Below are 20,296 nucleotides of genomic sequence, written 5' to 3' on the forward strand. Positions count from 1 at the left end.
CGTTTGGCCTCTTCTCCGCCCGCCCCCTCCGGAGGTCAAAAACCTTGGTCAGTAGCACTGTGGCCTGTGCGGTGAGCCCGGGGCTCCAGGTAAGGACTGGCTATAGGGGCGAAGGGCGCAAAGGGCCAGGGGAGCCAGTCCGCTCAGAGGCCTCCATTCCTCCAGGTCGGCCTTGGTTGTTCCGCTCGCCAGCTCGCTGCACACATGGCCCTGAGAGGCGTCTATGGGCGGCTACTGAGCCGTGGACCCAGCCTGCGAGTCCTTCGTTCATGGAGCTCGGCGGCGACGCAGACCGGTCAGTGCCGGACTGGAGGTGGGATGGGGAGGGAGAAACTTGAGGCTCGGGGACTTCCCCGGGGTGATTTCCCCGTCCTGTGTTTGCAGAAAAAGGCGGGAAGACCCAGAGCCGATCAGCCAAGTGTAAGGACCCCTTGTCGCGCCGTACGTCTGCGGCCCTTGTCTAACTGTCTGTCTGTCCCGGATGGGCTTTGTCCCGGAATCCGAGGGCTGCCCAGGCGGGGAGGCAGGGCCGCTGAGGCAGTGAGTTTCCCCGAGAAAGGCCACTTTGTCAGTCCTGTTTGCAGCCCACATTTGTTGGGAGCGAAATGGGGGTTGAGGGATGGGGCTGATGATTCTGGGGGAGGGGAGGGTGTGGTGGTCGGGTGGGTAGGGATGAGCCCCACCTCCTCCAACTCTGCCCAGCCTCGCGGCCCGAGTTTGACTGGAGGGACCCACTATTGCTGGAGGAGCAGCTGACAGCAGATGAGATCCTCATCAGGGACACCTTCCGCACTTACTGCCAGGAGCGCCTCATGCCCCGCATCCTGCTGGCCAATCGCAACGAAGGTGCCCAGGCAGGCGGGTGGGCACCCTGGAGCTCCCGCTGCCACCTGAACCACACTCTCCACCATTCACACCAGCTATGCCTGCTCTAGCTGGGCCTTAGGGCACCTCTGGTCCTGGGTTGGGCCTCCAGTGGGCCAAGGCTGGGCCTGAAGTTGGGCATCTGTCCCTTTGCAGTTTTTCACCGGGAGATCATCTCAGAGATGGGGGAGCTGGGTGTGCTGGGCCCCACCATCAAAGGTAGGGACAAATTTCTCTCCACACTCTGCAGCCCCCACTCTGTCCTGAAAAGCCCCTTCCTTTCCTTGAGCCTAGTTTCCCAGTCTGTAAAGAGAGGCTGTTAATCCCTCTGTCTGAAGTGGCTGTGGGGATGAAACCCTCAAGTAAGGGCCAGCTTGGTACCCTCTCCTTGGGTGCCCCTATGTAGCTCTGTCTCTTGGGCCCCAGGAGTCACTGATCTCAGCTGGGCAGGGCTTTGTCCCCCATTGCCCTATTTCTCCCCTCCCCCACCCCCCCGCCCCCACCAGGGTATGGCTGTGCTGGAGTCTCATCTGTGGCCTATGGGCTCCTGGCCCAAGAGCTGGAGCGAGTGGACAGTGGCTACAGGTCAGCGATGAGTGTCCAGTCCTCCCTCGTCATGCACCCTATCTACGCGTACGGCAGCGAGGAGCAGCAACAGAAGTACCTGCCCCGGCTGGGTGAGCAGCTGCCTGTGGAGCCTGGTGGAAGGAAGGCAGTCCCAGTGGTCTGAAACTCAGGGGCAGGGCTATCCCAGGCTGCCTTCTGTCCTCACCCCAAGGATATTACCAGTGGCCACTCAGGCCCCCTGCCAGACCCTGGGCTTCACCCCCACATCTGATTCTCCTAGGTCTCTCTTTTTTTTTTTTTCCTAGGTCTCTCTTAACTCTGCCCCTTCCTCACCACCATCATATCCCCCATGATTTGCTTTCTGTACTCCCCATTCCAGTCCAAAGTTTAAAGTCTTAACTTCCTAACTGGGTCCACAAAACCCCATGTGAGCAGGCCTCTGCTGATCTTTGCACCTCATCTCTGGCCACTTCCTTGATAGCTCCTTCCCAGCCACACTCAGCTACTTGGAATTCTCAGTTGTACCACTAGGCCTTTGCACATCCTGGTCCCTCTACCAGGACTGCTCTTTACACCTTTTCCTGCTTAACTCCTTTTCACTGCCCTTCAAGACAGTTTAGCCCACCCTTTCATGACTTGTATTGGGCCTCACCCCATCATGGCATTGTGACTATGGCCTGGGTGAGACCTGTCCCCCCACCACCTGGGAGTGCTGTGAGGGCAGGGCTGGATCTGCCTTGGCCTGGCTCAGTGGAGAGGCTGACAATTTTCAGTAGAGGGAATGAATGGGCGAGAGGCAGCCTCGTGACCCTGTCTCATGCCTGCAGCCAAGGGGGAGCTCCTGGGCTGCTTTGGGCTCACAGAGCCTAACCATGGGAGTGACCCCGGCAGCATGGAGACCAGAGCCCGCCACAACCCGTCCGGCAGGAGCTACACCCTCAATGGGGCCAAGACCTGGTGAGAGGCCTGGGCACCTCAGGCAGGTGGGCAAGGGCAGTGGGTGACGGCCAGACACCTCACTGCCTGTCCTGCCTCCAGGATCACCAACTCACCTGTGGCCGACCTGTTTGTAGTGTGGGCTCGGTGTGAAGATAGTTGCATTCGGGGCTTCCTGTTGGAGAAGGGGATGCGGGGCCTCTCGGCCCCCAAGATTGAGGGAAAGTTCTCTCTGCGGGCCTCGGCCACGGGTATGATTATCATGGACGATGTGGAAGTGCCAGAGGAGAATGTGCTGCCCAAGGCGTCTGGTCTGGCGGTAAGCAGCAGCCACCTTGGGAACTGGCATCAGGTCACCTGCTGGTTCTCTTTTCTTGGGCAGGCACCATGCTAGAGACCCAGCTGGGGAACAGACACACATGGAGTTCACACAGTAGTGATTTGGAGAGGCTCTGCCTGGCTCACTGATGTGCAGAAGCTGCCCCATTTTGGTGACCATCTCACTCATGCTGGCTCTGCCCAGTACATATAGGCCTGAACCAGCTTAATCCTTTGATGCATGTGTATCTTCCTGTCTCCTTACATCAGCCCCTAGGTCTGAGCATCCAGTCCAGACCCTGGGCTGGGTAGAACTGTATGCAAACCAAGAGTGAGCAGGCAGTGAGCAAGACCTTATGTGCATGAGCTTTGGTGTCAGGGCCATGTGTGACTTAAACAGTTGCCCTGAGTCCCCCTTGTTTACACTGACTGCACGTCTTGGGTGTCTGGGGAGGGGGCCTCCCCCTCCTACTTAAAAGTTAGTTCTGCACAGGCTTCTCATCTCCTCTTGGTGGGGCTGAGGCCCCCTCTGAACCCTGCAGGGTCCCTTCGGCTGTCTAAACAATGCCCGCTATGGCATCACCTGGGGTGTGCTTGGAGCTGCTGAGTTCTGTTTGCACACGGCCCGGCAGTACACCCTGGACAGGTGTGTAGGGGCTGCCATGAGAACCCCTGGGGGGTGGGGGGGGCTTGGGTTCCGTCTCTTACCCCCCCCACCGGCCCCCACCCACGAGACCTAAGTTCCCTGCTCTGTGAAATGGCTGAGGAAGTCCTTCTGAGCAGTGAGGGGCTCAGTCAACAATAGGGCCAGAGTGAGCTGCATGGGGGCTGAGGCAGCATGGGAAGGCCCTGGGATAGGACTGGGGAGTAGGGCCCTCCTTGTACTTACCCTGACCCTGACCACATAGGATCCAGTTTGGTGTCCCACTGGCCAAGAACCAACTGATTCAGAAGAAGCTGGCGGACATGCTCACCGAGATCACACTGGGCCTTCATGCCTGCCTGCAGCTCGGCCGCTTGAAGGATCAAGACAAGTAGGGGCTGTGTGTTTGGGGAGGAAGCGGGAGGCAGCTGTGGTGGGAGGACCCAGTGCCCCTTCTGGGCATGGTGGCAGCTGGCCCTGGAGAGAGAGGTCCTTCCTGCCTGGTGGCCCTTTGGGACCCATCCCTTCCTGCCTCTCCCTCATTACAAGCTGTGTCTGTTGCTGTGACGGTAACCCTCCTCCCCAGCTGGGTTTGCCCAGGGTGTAGGGATGCCTGGATGCCCAAAGCAGGGTCAGTTCTTTATAATCCAATGCTCGTTACACGTCTGTGCTGTTCCCAGGGCCACCCCGGAAATGATCTCCCTGCTGAAGAGGAATAACTGTGGGAAGGCCCTGGACATTGCCCGCCAGGCCCGAGACATGCTGGGAGGGAATGGGATTTCTGATGAGTATCACGTGATCCGGCATGCCATGAACCTGGAGGCTGTGAACACCTATGAAGGTGGGGGCCGGATCCCTGGGGCGGGGTTCACAGTGGCCTCACGTCTGGGGAAGAGGACAGCAGACCCAAGTCCTACTCCCAGCTGTCACCAGTTGGCAGCATGACCTGGGGCAAGTCCCACCCTGTGTCCCTCATCTGGAGTGGCCCACACTGGGACCGTGGAAGTAAACCCTCCCAGTCCTTTCCTCCATTATGCTCCAGGGGAGGGATGTTCCCAAGCCTGCTTATGGCTTCTTCAGGCATTCCCAGAGCGGGGCATTAATGCCCAGCGAGCTGGTGGATGCAAGGGAGTGAGAGTGCAGCTACACACAGGAACCACCACTCCATTTTATGTGGTGTTTGCACCTGACAACTAGTTGTGACTCGCATGGGGCCCAGAACCCCTTGCCTCATGGGAAGACAGACATAGAAAAAGATAATTAAAAAGAAAAGAGATGTGGGGAATTCCCTGGAGGTCCCGTGGTTAGGACTCGGCCTCTTCACTGCGGTGGCCTGGGTTCAAGCCCTGGTTGGGGAACTAAAACCCCACAACCGTGGTGCAGCCAAAAAAAAAAAGAAAAGAGGTGTACAATTCCACTGTGAGTCACACAGAACTGGAGGGAGCTGTAACAGGCACTCAATCTCTTAGGGAGAAAGTGGGACCATGTTAAGCCTTGAGGGAGGTGTAGGAGCTCCCTGGGCAGAGATGGTGAAATAGCGTCCATGTGCTATTCTGGATTGGACATTCCAGAAACAGCAAGAAGGAGGGCTGGGGGTGGGGGTTTCTACAGGCATGACAATGACCCGGAGGACAAGCAGAGGGCACCTTCAGATAGTTTTACGCAGGGGAGGGACAGGGTCAGATTTGCACTTTAGGAAGAAAATAGAATTATTTTGCTCCATAAAAGGGAGGCCATAATCTCTGCCTTCCACCTCTGGAAGCCGAGGAAGAGCAAATGAGAACACTGAGGGCTGTAAAGTATTACTTAGACATGTGGATGTGGGATGGGATGTGGAATGTGGGGCGTGGGGCGGTGGCTCTAGGATGGGGGATCATCTGGGACAGGCAACTAACTGTCTGATGTTTGCTTTCCCATTCCTCCTGTGGGTGAGAAAGGGCCTGATCCATTTCTGCAGAGCTCATCAGCTCTTTCCACCTCTGTGGGAAGAAAGCATGGCTGGGTTGAAAATCAAACGTTTAATCAACCGTGTGGGGTTGGGGTCGGGTGAATCGGGGAGCACCAAAGCTTGGCCCATGGTGAGGGCTGGACTCGCTGCAGTTTTGGGCCTGGCACAGGGAGCTTTGGGTTGGTTGGTCGGTCGGTTTTTGCCAAGATGCATTACAGAACTCTGAAAAACAATTTTCTCAGCATGGCCAGAACGGTGGCCTCTGAGCCTTCCCTTGGTGGCTGTCACTAAGGGGGGCTCTCCTGGCAGCTGTCAGCATTCGCTGTCTTTGTGGGTCTGTTCTTCTTCCAAAGTAGTAGCCTGTGGGGAGACATGAAGGTTGACTTTAAAGGGAAGTTGTGAGCTGTTAAGACTCCAAACCAACTGCATTTATCTTGCCCAGGCACTCATGACATCCATGCTCTGATCCTCGGAAGGGCAATCACAGGGATCCAGGCGTTCACAGCCAGCAAGTGAACCCACTTCACCTGGGAGCCTGGATGGTACCAAACCCCTTCCCAGGGAGATACTGCGCTCTGAGCTTAGCCAGGGAGGTGGCAGATGGAGCCAATTCTTCTGGTGGGAAGTGAGAGACGCTGATTTTTAAATATCAAAATTTCCCTTTTGAAGTCATTCAAATGTGTTCCTTAAAAAGAAGATGGGACTCTCTGTACTGAGTTTCTCAGTCCAGTTTTAACTGTGGACGGGAACAGACTCCACTCACCTTGGAACAGAAGCTCCCTTTGACAGGGGAGCAGGGAGAGGGAAGGAGAGTGACATGGAAGCAACTTGTGAGACCCACCTGGTGTCTGACTACGCAGACTACCCCCTCCACACAGCAAGAGTTTACTCTGCGCCCTCTGACCCTCCCATCTTAGGGTAAGTGCCTTATGCTGGACGTTGGAGCAGAGTGAGGGGGAAAGAGAGAATAATAAAGAGTCTGCATGTCTGAGCCCACAGTGTCGGACCACAGTTACTTGTAACCACCCGAGAAGTTACTTCAGTCACAGGGGAAAGGAACATGTGTCGGGGCTGTGAAGCGCGCTGGGACCTGGTGGGGATTTCGGCCGCCCCAGAGTGATCCACGCCTGAGTCTTGGGCTCAGCTGTAATAAATAAACCCAGTTAGGCACTGCCAGGGCTGAGGGCTGAGGGGACTTTGTCCTTTCTGTCACCACAGAGCTGACGCACAGTGTGGGAAATAACGGTCCAGCTTCTCAGTTCGGACTCAACACATTACAGGGGAGCACGGGGCCACAAGTGGGATGGCAAGAGCCCCAGGGCTTTTGCAGTAATAGTGGCCCCTGTGGGGTTTAGGGCCCGGCGGTGCTAATGTCCTTGTTCTCTGTTGACATTTACTTTCACCTTAGCCGCTACAACTCTCGTTCCTCCAGCGGGACCCATGTGAATGTGTGAGTTCAGTCATACCTCAGGCTGGCCGCACAGGTCTTTGTACACGGTCTCCACGGTGTGGCACACTTCTTTGAGCTCTGTTTCCAGGTGACTGATCTTTGCCATTTTTTGGGTGAACTCTTGGAGCTTTTCCTGAATGATCTTGTTGTGGTGATTATAAATCTGATACATCCTCTCCTCTAGCTTCTCTGTTAGGTCTGAAACCTTTGAAAGAATAAGATGTGTTCTTGGAAAGTCAAACAAGAGGCGTCACAAGACATTTGTTCTAGCTGGCTCTTTCAGATTTCTGCAATTTATCTTATAAAAGTGGTAAAAACAACTCCTGTGACTGGAGGTGAAATTGCCTGTATGTTAAGTTTTTCTTTTTAAAAAGCAAGGTGCGGGAATTCCCCGGTGGTCCAGTGGTAAAGAATCCGCCTTTCAGTGCAGGGGACGTGGGCTCAATCCCTGGTCGGGGAACTAAGATCCCACATGCTGTGGGGCAACTAAGCCCACGTGCCACAATTATTGAGCTCCCACACCTCAACTAGAGAGCCCGCGTGCCACAGAGCCCACGCACCACAACTACAGAGAGGAAAACCCGCATGCCACAGCTAGAGAGAAGACTGCGCGCCGCAACTAGAGAGAAACCCGAGCAGACCGCGCGCTGTAACGAAAAAGATCCCGCGTGCCTCAGCAAAAATCCCGTGTGCCGCGACTAAGACCCAACGCAGCCAAAAAAAAATAAGGAAAATAAATAAATAAAATAAAATAAATATTAAAAAAAAAACAAGGTGCAAAATTATGTATATAGTATAAGCTCAACCAGGTTAGGAGGAAAGTATATAGAACAGAGACTGGAAGAAAACATGCAACAAAGTGGCTTCTAGGAGGTGGTATCATAAGGGTGTTTTTATATTTTTTTCTGCTATGTTATATATTTCTCTACTCTCTACATTTTCTATGTACAAGGTAGGTAGAGATGGTGGGGGGCAGGGAAAAAAGTCAGCCTGTCATTGAGAGATGACATGTGGAATCCACAAGCTGTCCAGCTCACAGGACCCATTACGCATTTTGAAGAAGCATTGGCGGCGACAGCCATTAACACCAGACCTGAACATAACATCAGGCTTTGTTAGACATAAGCCCCAGCCATGTCCAGGGACCTCCACTCTCCTGTCACAAATCATTCGACTTCTGGAGGACAAATGGGTGTGACAATGCATGTTATGCCTCAATGCCCTCCTGCCACAGCCATTAGTCCTGGCATGAAGTAAGGGCCTGGGCTGTGGGTGCAGATGAACCTTGGCTTCTTATCCTGGTTCTCTCACTTGGGCAAATTATTTCCAAACCTTACTTTTCCCATCTACACAGTGGGTCCAATCTCTTCTTTGCAGGATAGTTGTAAGGGTGAAATGAGGTACTGCGTGCAAGTCGCCTAGCACCATGCTGGGAACATAACTGTGGTTCATTCCCTCCCCTTTTTCACTTTTTACATAAAGAACCTCCTCCCCTTTCGTTGGGGCTTGGCAGTATGTGGGGGGAAATCCGTCACCTTGATCCTGAGGCTGTCTCTGAAGTTGGTCATGAGGGCATGGTCCTTCTGCCTGCTCTCGTTGATGTTTTCGATCAGCTCCTGGGCCCTCTTCTTCAGGATGTCGATGCTCGAGTCCAGAGAGGAGAAGTAGGGTCCCGACTTCCCTTCCAGCATCATCAGCTGGCGGTTGGCACTGGAGGTGGCCATAGAGGGGCTAGAAACCTGACTTCTGAAAGTATAGGAAACTGAGATCAGCGCCAAACTGTTGACAGCGGCTGATCTGAATTAGCTCCGTGGTGGGAGGAGAACCTGTGTTGTGTGTCTCTCGTGGGTGACACTTGTTTATTTCATTCACACATACACCCCCGCCCCACCCCTGAGAGGCAGGGATGGCATCCCATCTTATAACTGTGAAAGCAGACCCAGGAGCACAAACAAAATCTGCCCAAGGTTCCAGAACAAGAAGATCTGCCTGACTGCAAAGCCCACAGTCGTTTTATTACACAAACTTGCTGCTTTGAAATGAGCATCAATAATATTAAAAATAGTTTAGATGCTTTCTTAGATGATCTTCCTGTCACCAGCCTGCTGAATCCCTTTCCATCCCTTTCTAAACCTACTTAGTGACGCTCATAGCAGCATGCAGACCACCTGGGGTTAGTGTACCTGCGTGTCTCTGCTCCCATCAGGTAAGGTGGCCTGTTAAGAGGTAGTTATGTTAAAAAATAAAAATTTTAAAAATACCCCTCAAAAGAGTTAGTTATGTTTGTCCCACATTGTACACATGACTATAATTATGCAATTCATTAAATATCGTGTTAGCTAGTGACATGCGAAAAAGGGACAGGTGTCTAATAAAGCTAAATGGAATGACTAAAGATGACCCTAAAAAAACATAACTATTAAATCAAGTGTGGGGGAGACAGCTATATATTGGGACATATATAATGTAGAACATAAAAATGTAGAAGGATTCTGCATACAGATCGCTTTGTCAAGGCCTGTAAGTTTTTGCTCTGCTATAAAAACACAAAAGTGGAAATTGTGGGTAATGCATTATGAATGAGGTTTATGCAAAAAAAAGAAAACAGTTGCAATCTGATCAGCAGACCCATTGGTGTTTTAAATTAAGCTAAAATGTTTAAGGTAAGCTGCTTGTTTTTTTTGCCATTTCTTTGCTTTATCTGCCATGCACCATGCTAAACTACATGCCTCATCTTGCTGCATCCTCACAACCACGCTTTGGGGTCTATTCCCATCATCTTTACCTCATAGCTGAGGGCACAGGCTCAGCGTGGTTGTGTCACTTTCTCAGGATCACCAGCCAGTCTGTGCAGAGCCGGGTGTGGCGCCCAGTTGGCCTGACCCCCAGCCTGTGTCCTGCTTCCCCCAAAGTTCTCAGTTTCCTCCTCGCCCCCTGAGGTGCTTCCAGCTCTGAATGGCTGACTCAGAGGTGCCAACACAGCAGTTCCTCAACACACCAGTTCACACACAACCATAAAGTCAGGCATGACTGCAAGCCAGCCACAGCTACTTAGAAAAACACGTCTTGATTTTTGGATGCTTCCTCCATACAACTATTTTTTTGACTTCTCCCTGACTGCCTGAGCTCTTCATTTTGGCTCAGGATGCAAGCACAGTGAAACTGGGGTGCATGAGAGCCAGGCTCTCATTGACACAAAAGTCCTCAGGCCTGAGACGCCGGCTGTGTCCTTGTCCTCGTGTATTCCTTACCAGAAGTTTTCTTGCCCCTGGGCCTTTGCATTTGCTCTCTGGCTGGGAGACCTAGCCCAGACCACGGCATCTCCAAGCCGCCTATGACCTATGCTTGTCACTGTCCACACCCTTGTCTCCCCATTTATCTCTGCATTCCCAGCAACCAGCACATAGTAAGTCCTCCACTGTCTGTTGAATGAGTGAAGGATACTGATCTAGTCCTCCCTCCTCTGGCTTCACACAAAGCATGCAAGTTCATCTGCCTCCAAAGCCAGACACTTGTGTTCGGTGCATTTGTCAAGATGAGAAAGTGTGCCTCTGATCAAGGCAGACATTTTATAGCAAAGCCTTATATCAGCTAGAAAACAACAGACCAACTAAAGTCTCCCTGGGTATTCTTGTTAAAAAACGTTTTGCTGTCCCCGGTACCTACCTCTCATGGGAAGAATAATAAAAGTGCATCAAATAAATGAATGAATGACTAGCAAGGGCTTTCATTACCATCCATGCTTTCATGTCTCCCAAACTTCTGAGCTCCCAGCAAGGTACCTGACTATCCCCAGGCCCATTCCACTTGGCTGTCCCAGAGGCATTTCAAACTCCTCTAAATTTGCACAGCAGGGACGTCCCTGGTGGTCCAGTGGTTAAGACTCCATGCTTCCAGGGCTTCCCTGGTGGCGCAGTGGTCAAGAATCCGCCTGCCAATGCAGGGGACACGGGTTCGAGCCCTGGTCTGGGAAGATCCCACATGCCACGGAGCAACTAAGCTCATGTGCCACAACTACTGAAGCCCGCGCACCTAGAGCCCGTGCTCCGCAACAAGAGAAGCCACCACAGTGAGAAGCCCGCGCACTGTAACGAAGAGTAGCCCCTGCTTGCCACAACTAGAGAAAGCCCGCACGCAGCAATGAAGACCCAATGCAGCCATAAATAAGTAAATAAATAAATAAATTTATTTTTTAAAAAAAATAAAGACTCCACGCTTCCAATGCAGGGGATCCCTGGTCAAGGAACTAAGATCCCACATGCAGGGCAGTGCGGCCAAAAAAAACAACAGCAAAAAAAACTGCACACCAGCCCAATGTTGTCCTCCCTCCTCATTTCATTGAATGACACCAAAAGCCACCTGGTTCCCAAGCCAGAAACTTAGCAGTCAGCCTGGAGCCTGGCTTCTCTCTGTCCTTCCAAATCCTGTCACAAAATCCTTTCATTTCCACCTCCTTAATTTCTCCCAAATCTATCCTCTCCTCCCCACCCAACCATTCACAACCCCACGCCTATCATTCTCATCTGGGCCCTAGTGACCTTATAACCACAATCTGATGTCCCACTTCTGCTCCACAGCCCACAAGAGCCCCCACCAGCTGCAGGAGCAAGTAAATTCCCTAGCACAGCACACAAGGCTTTCCAGGGCCCTGGCCTGCACTTTCTCTTTTCACCCTCCACTCCCAGCAACTTGAAACCTTCCACAGTTTCACCAAACTCATCAGCCTTTGCCTGAAATGATTTTTCCTTTCTGTCAACTTCACAAGGCAACTTTTGGAGCATCCTTACCTCACCTTTGCTTTCTAATCACAACACTGCCAGTTTGTACACTAGATTCCCCCCAGGCGCCATGCACACTCTGGGCAGGGACTGCATTGCCTTCATTCCAAAGGCATCACAACTATTTGCCGAATACCGAAATGAATGAACTGCTGCTGGAGCCAGAGCCAGATGTAACATTCTTGCTCTTAAGCCACTTTGCACCCAAAGTTGCTTTGTTGTCCCAACAGTATAGGATTCTGAAATTAAAATCGATGATAGAACCAGGTGCTTCTTTTTGTGTAATTGCTCACAACCTGCTTGAGCTGCTAACTGTTCAAAGTTGCTCCTTTTTCAAGCTCAAGGGATAAAGCTGGAACTGGTCTTCGTGGCAGCTACACAAATGGTGAAAAATCAATGGAATTCAGCTCACTCAAATTTCGTTATGGGACAAAGGCCTGCATCAGATGTCTGCAGAGAGCTTCTTGATTTTCCCCAACCTCTCCTTTGGGGATTTATTCCTTTCCATTTCATTTTTCTTAATACTCAGCAGCTGCATATTAATCAGGATGCTAATGAATCATAGGCTTCCCTGGGCCTGCATTCACCAATTAACTTTAATAAACAAAATGCACCGTGTCCTCTCCACTGGCTTCCCCCCATTCCCGGGCCTGCCTCTGTTGCCCAACCCTGGATGGAGGCCAGGGAATGGAAGTCAGCTCAACACAGCAGGCCGCGTGCGCACGGGGTAGGGCAGTGGGGGGTCGGGATGGGGGCTGTGAACACATCCCTCCGCTCATCTATGACGGTCTGTCCTTCTAAGGAGTACCTAATTCGGCTTTGAGGATTAGGACCTAGTTCCCGAGAAGAGCTCAGGCTGGCAGGGGGCCCGGGAACTGCGGAGGAAATGGGTTTAAGCGAAGAGACCATCTGTTCGCTCCAGGTAAAGCTGTGATTGGCAGGCGTGTGAGCCAGAGCCACCCGCTGGTGGGGCCCTCCCTCCGTGGCCTCTAACGGATATACAAGTAAACAATCCGCCAGCCACTTATGACCACCGCAGGCGGCAGTCCCAGGAGGGGAGGCAAGCTAATCAAACATTCAAGGAGGAACACAACAGAATCTTTGGCGCTTGGGCAAAACGATGTTTTGCTGAAGTACAGCCAGGAAGGGGGAAGGTTTGAATCGAGGCTGCGGAGCCCATTCCTTTCACCCTCTGCTCTTCTCGCCCGAAATGTGCTCACATTTTAATCATGTCACTGAGAGTCTGCTGCTATTACCAGATCTATTAACTGGTCCTCGCATGGTTCTAGTTCATCTGCTTTTCAGCCCAAAGCTCTTTTGGAACTCCTCGAAGTCTCTCAGTGATTCGCAGTTGTCTGTGTCTCCTCACCACTTAGACCCCAGTCTAAACATACTATTTGCAGGAAGGTGTTATCAAACTACTTCAGTTATTTCCTTCTTTTTTTTCTGGTCTCCAACTGACTGCACACACCTGAAAACCATTCCGCCCTGCGGTCTGGTTTACAACTGAGGAATCTGGGAGGCAAGAGGAAGCTGGCTTTGTGCGTGCAGTCCTCAGGCGCCCTGTCCTGAGCCTCGTTCTATCCCCAGGTGAGCTCCTTCACTGAAGCAGCACCATCTCCAGCCCCTGGACCACCCACCCCCCCCACCCTGAATTCTGCGTCAGAAAGTCCAACCCCTATCTTGGATGCATTCATGTGTATGTCTCTGGTCACCTCAGACTCAACAAAGGCAAAATATAACTTGTGCTTCTGCCAGCTGGAAACTGCCCCAAGCCAGAAAGCGGGGAGCAGTAGTGGCAGGGGAAGCCTTGATTTGTAGTGTCTGCCGATTTCCATGGTGCAGAGACTCCCACTATAGCCACTTTCAAGCTACTAACATGAAGTTGCTAAATGCCAGGTCGGGAAGAGATGTGTAGAACTGGCTCTTGCGGGCAGGAGCTGGCTCCAGCACACCGCAGCTGGGAGACGTCCTCAGCTCATTCCCTTCCTCATGCCTCACTAGACGACCCCCCTCATCTTCTCTCCATCTGCCCTGCTAGATGCCACCCCTGAAGAAGCCTCCCACCTATCTCCCAGGTCCACTCATGCCCCCTCCCACCCATTCTTCACAGAGCAGCCGGTGTCTTTTTATAACAGGAACCTGAGCATGTTACTTCTATGACCCAGCCATTCCCCACCTAGGTATCTACCCAAGAGAAATGAAAACTTGTACACGGGTGTTCATAGCAGCATTACTCACAAGAGCCAAAGAGCAGAAACAACCCAAATTTCCATCAGCTGACGAATGGATAAATAAAACGTGGTACATCCATAATATAGAATATTATTCAGCCACACAGAGGAATGAAGTTCTGATACATGTTACAACAACATGGATGAACCCTGAAGACATGATGCTCAGTGAAAGAAGCCAGTCACAAAGGACCACATAATTGTATGATTCTACTTATATGAAATATCCAGCAGAGGCAAATCTGTAGAGACAGAAAGTAGAGTTGTGGTTGCCAGGGACTGGGAAGGACGCAGGGACTGGGAGGTGATGGTTAAGGGGTCAAAGGGTTATTTCAGGGCAATGAAAATGTTAAAAAGTTGGCTGTGGTAATGGTTGCAGAGCTCTGTGAATGTACTAAAAACAATTGAATTGTACATTTTAAGTAAGTGAAGTGTGTGGTATACGAATTATATCTCAATAAAGCTGTTACCAAAAAACCAAAAATCCTTAGGATCAAGTCCACAGCCGACAAAATGCCCTGTGACCTAGCCTGTGCTGAGTCCCCCTCTGGCACTCCCTCCCCTGCCCACAAGGGAAACATTTTCCTACTACCTGACCTCCTCCGTGTCAGTACTTGTTCAGTATATGCCTTTCCTGTCAGATGGAAGCACTTGGGAGTGTATGAGCATGTCTGTCAGCGTACCCCGGCTGTCACTGCTGCCAATCACAAGGCCTGACATGCTGGGCTTCCCACTGTTTTGTGAACACACCAGGCCTGCTCCTGCCTCAGGGACTTGGTACTTGCAGCTCCCTCTGCCTGGAATGTTTGGGGTCCTGGGCGCCTCCTGGCTGGCTCCTCCTCACATGACCTCCTTAGAGATCTCCAGCTAAACTCCCTGCCACTCTAGTTGCTCCTTCTCTGTTTTGTTTCTTCACAGCACTTGCCACCAAGTGAAATTACATTTTTAAAAAAATTATCTACCTTTTAGAAAGGCAGCTTGGCAATAGACCCAGGATAGCCAACACAATATTAAAGAAGAATGAAGTTGGAAGACTGATGCTACTTGATTTCAAGACTTACTATAAAGCTGCAGCGATCCAGATAGTGTGGTACCGGTGAAAGAATAGAAAATAGGTCAATGGAACAGAATAGAGACCCCAGAAATAGACCCACACATATACAGTCCACTTATCTTTGACAAAGGAACAAAGAAAATTCAGTGGAGAGAGTCTTTTCAACAAATGGTGTTGGAACAACTGGACATCCACATGCCAAAAAAGTGAAGTTGGACACAGACCTTGCACCTTTCACAAAATTTTTCTCAGAATAGATATCATAGCCCTAAACTAAAACACAAAACTATAAAACTCCTAGAAGATATCATAGGAGAAAATCTAGATGGCTTTGGGTTTGGTGGTGACTTCTTAGATACAATATCAAAAGAAAAAATTGGTTAGTTGGACTTTATTAAAATTTAAGGGCTTCCCTGATGGCGCAGTGGTTGAGAATCTGCCTGCCAATGCAGGGGACACGGGTTCGAGCCCTGGTCCAGGAAGATCCCACATGCCGCGGAGCAACTGGGCCCGTGAGCCACAATTACTGAGCCTGCGCGTCTGGAGCCTGTGCTCCGCAACAAGAGAGGCCGCGATAGTGAGAGGCCCGCGCACCGCGATGAAGAGTGGCCCCTGCTTGCCGCAACTAGAGAAAGCCCTCGCACAGAAACGAAGACCCAACACAGCCATAAATAAATAAATAAATAAATTTAAATAAATAAATAAATAAATATTTTTTTAAAAAGTTAAAAAAAAAAATTTAAAACTTCTACTCTGCAAAAGACACCATTAAGAGAATGAAAAAACAAGTCGCAGATTGGGGGCAAATCTTTACAAAACACAAATCAGATAAAGGACTGACACCCAAAATATACAAAAAACTCTTGAAACTCAGCAATAAGAAAACAAAAAATCCAATTTAAAAATAAGCAAAAGATCTGAACAGATACCTCACCAAAAAAGATATACAGATGTCAAACAAGCATATGAAAAGATGTTCAACTTCATACTTCGTAAAGAAGTTGCAAATCAACACAACGATACCACTACTGCCTGTTAGAATGGGGAAAATCCAAGACACTGACAACACAATATGCTGGTGAGGATGTGGAGAAACAGGAACTCTCATTCATTGAAGACAGGAATGTAAAATGGTTCAGCCACTATGGAAGACATTTTGGTAGTTTCTTACAAAACTAAAAATACTCTTACCATATGATCTAACAATTGTGCTCCTTGGTATTTACCCAAAGGAGCTGAAAATTTACATCCACACAAAACCTGCATATGAATGTTTATAGCAACTTTATTCATAATTCTAAAACTTGGAAGCAACCAAGATGTCCTTCAATAGGTGAGTAGATAAATAAACTGGGGTACATTGTGTAAATTACTAAGTGCGTATTACTAAGTGAAAGAAAGTCAGCTCCAAGAGAGCAGGAATTCTGATTTGTTCACTATTGCATCCCCAGCATCTAAAACAGTGTTTGGGTAAAGAAAACCCTTGATAAATACTTGGTGAATAAATGTACAAGACAAAAATGTCTTTTTAAAGTCATCCGTGACACTCCTCTTTCTCTCACTCCAACATCGAATCTCCTAGCAGTTTATGTTAGTTCTATCTTCTTAAATCTATCCAGAATCTGACCACTTCTCATCACCTACATGGATCCACCCTGGGTCAAGTTAGGGTCATCTTGCACATAAATTATTCCAACTGCCTAATCACTGGCCTCCCTGCTTCCAATCCTGCCCTCAATAATCTATTCTCTACACAGCAGCTAGAGGGAGACTTTTAGTCCAGAGGACTACAAACTTCTATAAAGGGCCAGATAGGAAGTCTTCTGCTTTGCGGGCCATATGGTCTCAGGTGCAACAATTCACCTCTGCAGAAGCAACCCTGTTCTAATAAAACTTTATTAACAATAGTCCTCACCCTGCTGTAGTCACTTCCTGTCACTCTTCTATTCCAAATCTTTTCATGGGTAATTATCATCCAAAGTCCCATCACCTGTCTGACTGTATCTCTTACTATCTCCCTCTTACTCATGCTGCTCCAGCATAGTCCTCCCTCCGGGCCTTTGCAGCTGCTGTTTCTCTGCCTGGAGTGTAGTCCTCCTTACCCTCATGGTTCACTTGTCACCTCCTCCGTGAAGCCTTCCCTGACCCTCTGATCTAAACTGGCCACCTGGACCACCTAGAGGGGTGGGATAGGCAGGGTGGGAAGGAGACGCAAGAGGGAGGAGATATGGGGATATATGTATATGTATTGCTGATTCACTTTGTTATACAGCAGGAACTAACACACCATTGTAAAGCAATTATACTCCAATCAAGATGTTAAAAAAAAAAAAAAAAAAGAGCAGCTTCTAAGATCACTAGAGTCTGGTGGGTCTAGGAACATGAGCCCTGCTGGTTTTCAGAGTTAGATATTTGGGGAGCTTATCTCTCCAGTGTATGTCTTAAAAGTTGAAATGCCTGAGGAGTGGGTTTGAACCCTTTAGTCCTCAGGGAGAAGCTCCAGGGTTTGAGTTCCCTCCTGCTTGTGGGACACTGCACTGGGGGTGGGGTACATGGTGAGATTGTTTCCTAGCCTTTCCTACCCACTTTGATGTGATTTCTTCTCATTTGCCTAATGTGTAGTTATTACTCAGCCAGCCTTTAGGTTTTTATAAGAGGAAGTTGTTCCATGTGTAGCTGTAGACTCTTGGGAGGAGGGGAGTTCACAGGCATCATAGGGGGTTGGCCAAAAAGTTCGTTCGGGTTTTTTCTGACCATTTTATGGAACACTCGAACAAACTTTTTGGCCAACCCAATACATAGCTGTCTTGAACAGGAACTGCTATATGATGTTCTTAAGCAATTTTTTCTTCATTTTCAAATGAACTCCAGGTATCTCAGGGCCTCTTCAAAGCAATACTTGGCTGGATTAATTTAGATTGGCTAATGCATATAAATAAAAGTTGTTTTGTAGTTGTTAAAAGCTTATTTTATAATTTAGACTTAGCTGATTTAGACTGGCTTTGCATCAGAATAAACAAAATGTATTTTATCAACTTAAAAATAAATAAATAAATAAACTGGCCACCTGTCACTCTCTCCCTATTTTTTCCCCCAGAGCACTGAGCATCCCCTGACTACTGCATATTCCCCAGTTTACAGACGTTCCCCTAGAATGTCACCTCACTGCTGTGTCCCCAGCACTTCCATCCCAGGCACATGGGAGATGCTGGACGAGTATGTGCAACAAATGCGACAAGAGCAGACACTGGTAGGGTCTTGTGGAAGAAAAGGGGGAATGAGAGGGACTCAGGGGTCTGTTTGGACTCGATGGGCCGGGTTCTTCCTCACCTAGCTGACCCTCGACCAGCCTCCTCTTCGCGGCTCTCCTCGCCTTGCTGCTGCTCCTGGCTCTCCCCCAACAGCTGTGGCTCCTGGTCCTTGCACTCTACCTGGGGCATGTCCACCTGCGAGCACGGCCAGCGCTTGAGAGGTCAAAGGAGAGCGAGAAGTGGTCAGATCCCCCTCCTCCTGCCCCTTCAACCCTGGGCACCTCTGTCTGCCGCTGCGGCATGTTGGGGACCCGCAGAAGAGACGGGGGGTGCTGGGACGGGCACCACGAGGACCGCGGGGATCCTGTGCCTGGAGCACAGGAGGACTGAGGTGGGGAGACCTGGAGGGGGCGGGGTGAGGACAGGTGCTCCGGATGGGGTGCTGGGGAGCCTGGGCTAATTGGTGTGCGAGTCGGCTCAAGGCCTTCAAGGAGGGAAAAGAGGTAGCAGAAAAAGAAGAAGAAAAACGGGTGAGGCGCGCGGATGTCTGAGTCTGTCTCTACCCTACTCCTGCCACTCGCCACGCGTGGAAGTCGGTCTGGCCTGGGCTGTCGGCGCGTCAGTCACACAATCAGTCGGTTAGTCAGGGCCCGGTAGGTCAGTCAGGAAATCGGAGCCCAGCCGGGCGAGGAGGGGCCGCGATGGCAGGAGACAAGCGGCAGGGCTCGGGTTCGTCGGGGAAGCCCAAGATCGCTGCCATTCCCTGCCCGTCCGCCTGCCGCCCGCGCGAAGGAAACAAGCGCAGCTTACTCCCGGCCGCTCCATTCCGTCTTTTCCCGCCTTCTTGTTCGCGCTCTCTGCGCACGCGCTGCCCCGCCCCCGGAATGTCCCGCCCCCAAGATGGGCCGCTGTGCGCACTCCTGGCCCCGCCTCTTTCTGGGAACTTGCGCGCGCAGTGGGGCGGGGACAGCCGTTAAGTGGCGGTTGGGCTGTCTAGGGGCTGCGCGCGCAGCCGGCACCGCCGGGAGGAGCCTGTGGTCTCTGAGCGCGCGTGTGCGCATGTGTGAAGTTCCAGGGCCCAAGGTCAGTAGGGGAATCCGGAGAACCCTCCGTTCATTCCTTACGTTTCCGTTCATCTGCTCTGCCCGGAGAAGTCTTTCCAATAAAAAATTCTGACCTTTGCTGTCCCTTGATTACGACCTATTGCCCTCAGTGAAAAAGTTTATGCAGTTACCACCTTGAATCAGAGTTACCTGCGCTCCAAAACCAGAAGTTCCTTGAAAGCGTGGGGGCCTGGCCCTTAAGAGTTGGGCCCATACCCCTTAATAATAATAGTAGTAATAACAATAATGAATTAATAGTGACAACAGTAATAGTAATTGGCACACAAGGAGCCACAAACTGGGAGAAAATATTTAACAACTTGTATCCAGTATCTACAAAGACCTCTTGCAACTCAGTGAGACAGAAAAAACCCAGTTAAAAAATGGGCAAAAGGCTTCCCTGGTGGCGCAGTGGTTGAGAGTCTGCCTGCCAATGCAGGGAACACGGGTTCGAGCCCTGGTCTGGGAGGATCCCACATGCCGTAGAGCAACTGGGCCTGTGAGCCACAATTACTGAGCCTGCGCGTCTGGAGCCTGTGCTCTGCAACAAGAGAGGCCGCGATGGTGAGAGGCCCGCGCACCGTGATGAAGAGTGGCCCCCGCTTGCCGCAACTAGAGAAAGCCCTCGCACAGAAACGAAGACCCAACACAGCCATAAATTAATTAATTAATTATTTAAAAATTCAATGTTGTAATTCTTAAATTTCTAATTAAAAAAAAAAAATGGGCAAAGGATTTGAAACGGTTGGGCAAAGGCCCTGAGGTCTGAGCAAGTTCAGTGCCTTTGAGGAGTAGCCAGGCCTGGTGGGGCGAGCAGGGCTTGGGGGAAGCAGTGGGTGAAGGATGAAGGGTTGGGACTTGGTCCCAACTGACTGGGAAGCAGGTGGAGCTCCTCGTTGGGACACCTGTCACCGTGTTCATGAAAGGGAGACAGTGGGAATCTGCTCACAATGCTCGGCCCTTCTGTGCAGGGCTCTGTCCCTGGCCACACACTAGAGCACACACCTTTACACCTACGTTCTGGAGAACTGGTTTTCAATCTGGGATCTTACCAATGGGGCAATGGGGGTGATCATTAAACTGCCACTCACTCTCAAAACCCATCTTGGTCTAGTAGCAAGGCGATAAAATCTAAAACATGAGACTATTA

General features: G+C 50.6%; 2 protein-coding genes across 6 annotated transcripts; one reads left to right on the forward strand and one right to left on the reverse strand.

Moving 5' to 3' along the window:
* Positions 1-30: 30 nt before the first annotated feature.
* Positions 31-6,267, forward strand: GCDH (glutaryl-CoA dehydrogenase). Of its 2 annotated transcripts, none has more exons than XM_082379752.1 (12): positions 31-89; positions 166-295; positions 385-441; positions 703-846; positions 1,021-1,083; positions 1,371-1,541; positions 2,259-2,388; positions 2,470-2,686; positions 3,228-3,331; positions 3,594-3,719; positions 4,009-4,169; positions 5,719-6,267. In XM_082379752.1, the coding sequence occupies exons 2-12, from the start codon at positions 205-207 to the stop codon at positions 5,790-5,792; spliced, it is 1,338 nt and encodes a 445-aa protein (XP_082235878.1). In that variant the 5' UTR covers positions 31-89; positions 166-204; the 3' UTR covers positions 5,793-6,267. The 2 variants fall into 2 exon arrangements, with proteins under 2 accessions (XP_082235878.1, XP_082235879.1); XM_082379753.1 differs by having other exon boundaries at positions 385-420.
* SYCE2 (synaptonemal complex central element protein 2) lies at positions 5,328-18,914 on the reverse strand. Of its 4 annotated transcripts, none has more exons than XM_082379777.1 (5): positions 18,854-18,914; positions 18,123-18,238; positions 8,262-8,469; positions 6,743-6,931; positions 5,328-5,636 (listed from the first exon to the last, which is right to left on the reverse strand). In XM_082379777.1, exons 1-5 carry the CDS (start codon positions 18,866-18,868, stop codon positions 5,589-5,591), a joined length of 576 nt encoding a protein of 191 aa, XP_082235903.1. In that variant the 5' UTR covers positions 18,869-18,914; the 3' UTR covers positions 5,328-5,588. The 4 variants fall into 4 exon arrangements, with proteins under 4 accessions (XP_082235903.1, XP_082235902.1, XP_082235901.1 ...); XM_082379776.1 differs by having other exon boundaries at positions 8,262-8,472; XM_082379775.1 differs by having other exon boundaries at positions 18,123-18,256.
* Positions 18,915-20,296: the final 1,382 nt, after the last annotated feature.

The sequence above is a fragment of the Balaenoptera borealis genome (assembly GCF_965194805.1).
Source record: "Balaenoptera borealis genome assembly, chromosome: 2".
NCBI classification, from domain to species: domain Eukaryota; kingdom Metazoa; phylum Chordata; class Mammalia; order Artiodactyla; family Balaenopteridae; genus Balaenoptera; species Balaenoptera borealis.

Coding starts and splice junctions, on each gene's coding strand:
- GCDH (XM_082379752.1), top strand. CDS start 205: ATGGCCCTGAGAGGCGTCTATGGGCGGCTACTGAGCCGTGGACCCAGC. Junction 847..1,020: donor GCTGGCCAATCGCAACGAAG/GTGCCCAGGCAG, acceptor GTCCCTTTGCAG/TTTTTCACCGGGAGATCATC. Junction 3,720..4,008: donor CGCTTGAAGGATCAAGACAA/GTAGGGGCTGTG, acceptor TGCTGTTCCCAG/GGCCACCCCGGAAATGATCT.
- SYCE2 (XM_082379774.1), bottom strand. Junction 8,473..18,122: donor GCTGGTCGAGGGTCAGCTAG/GTGAGGAAGAAC, acceptor CTATACTTTCAG/AAGTCAGGTTTCTAGCCCCT. Junction 5,637..6,742: donor ACCTGTGCGGCCAGCCTGAG/GTATGACTGAAC, acceptor GTCTCCCCACAG/GCTACTACTTTGGAAGAAGA.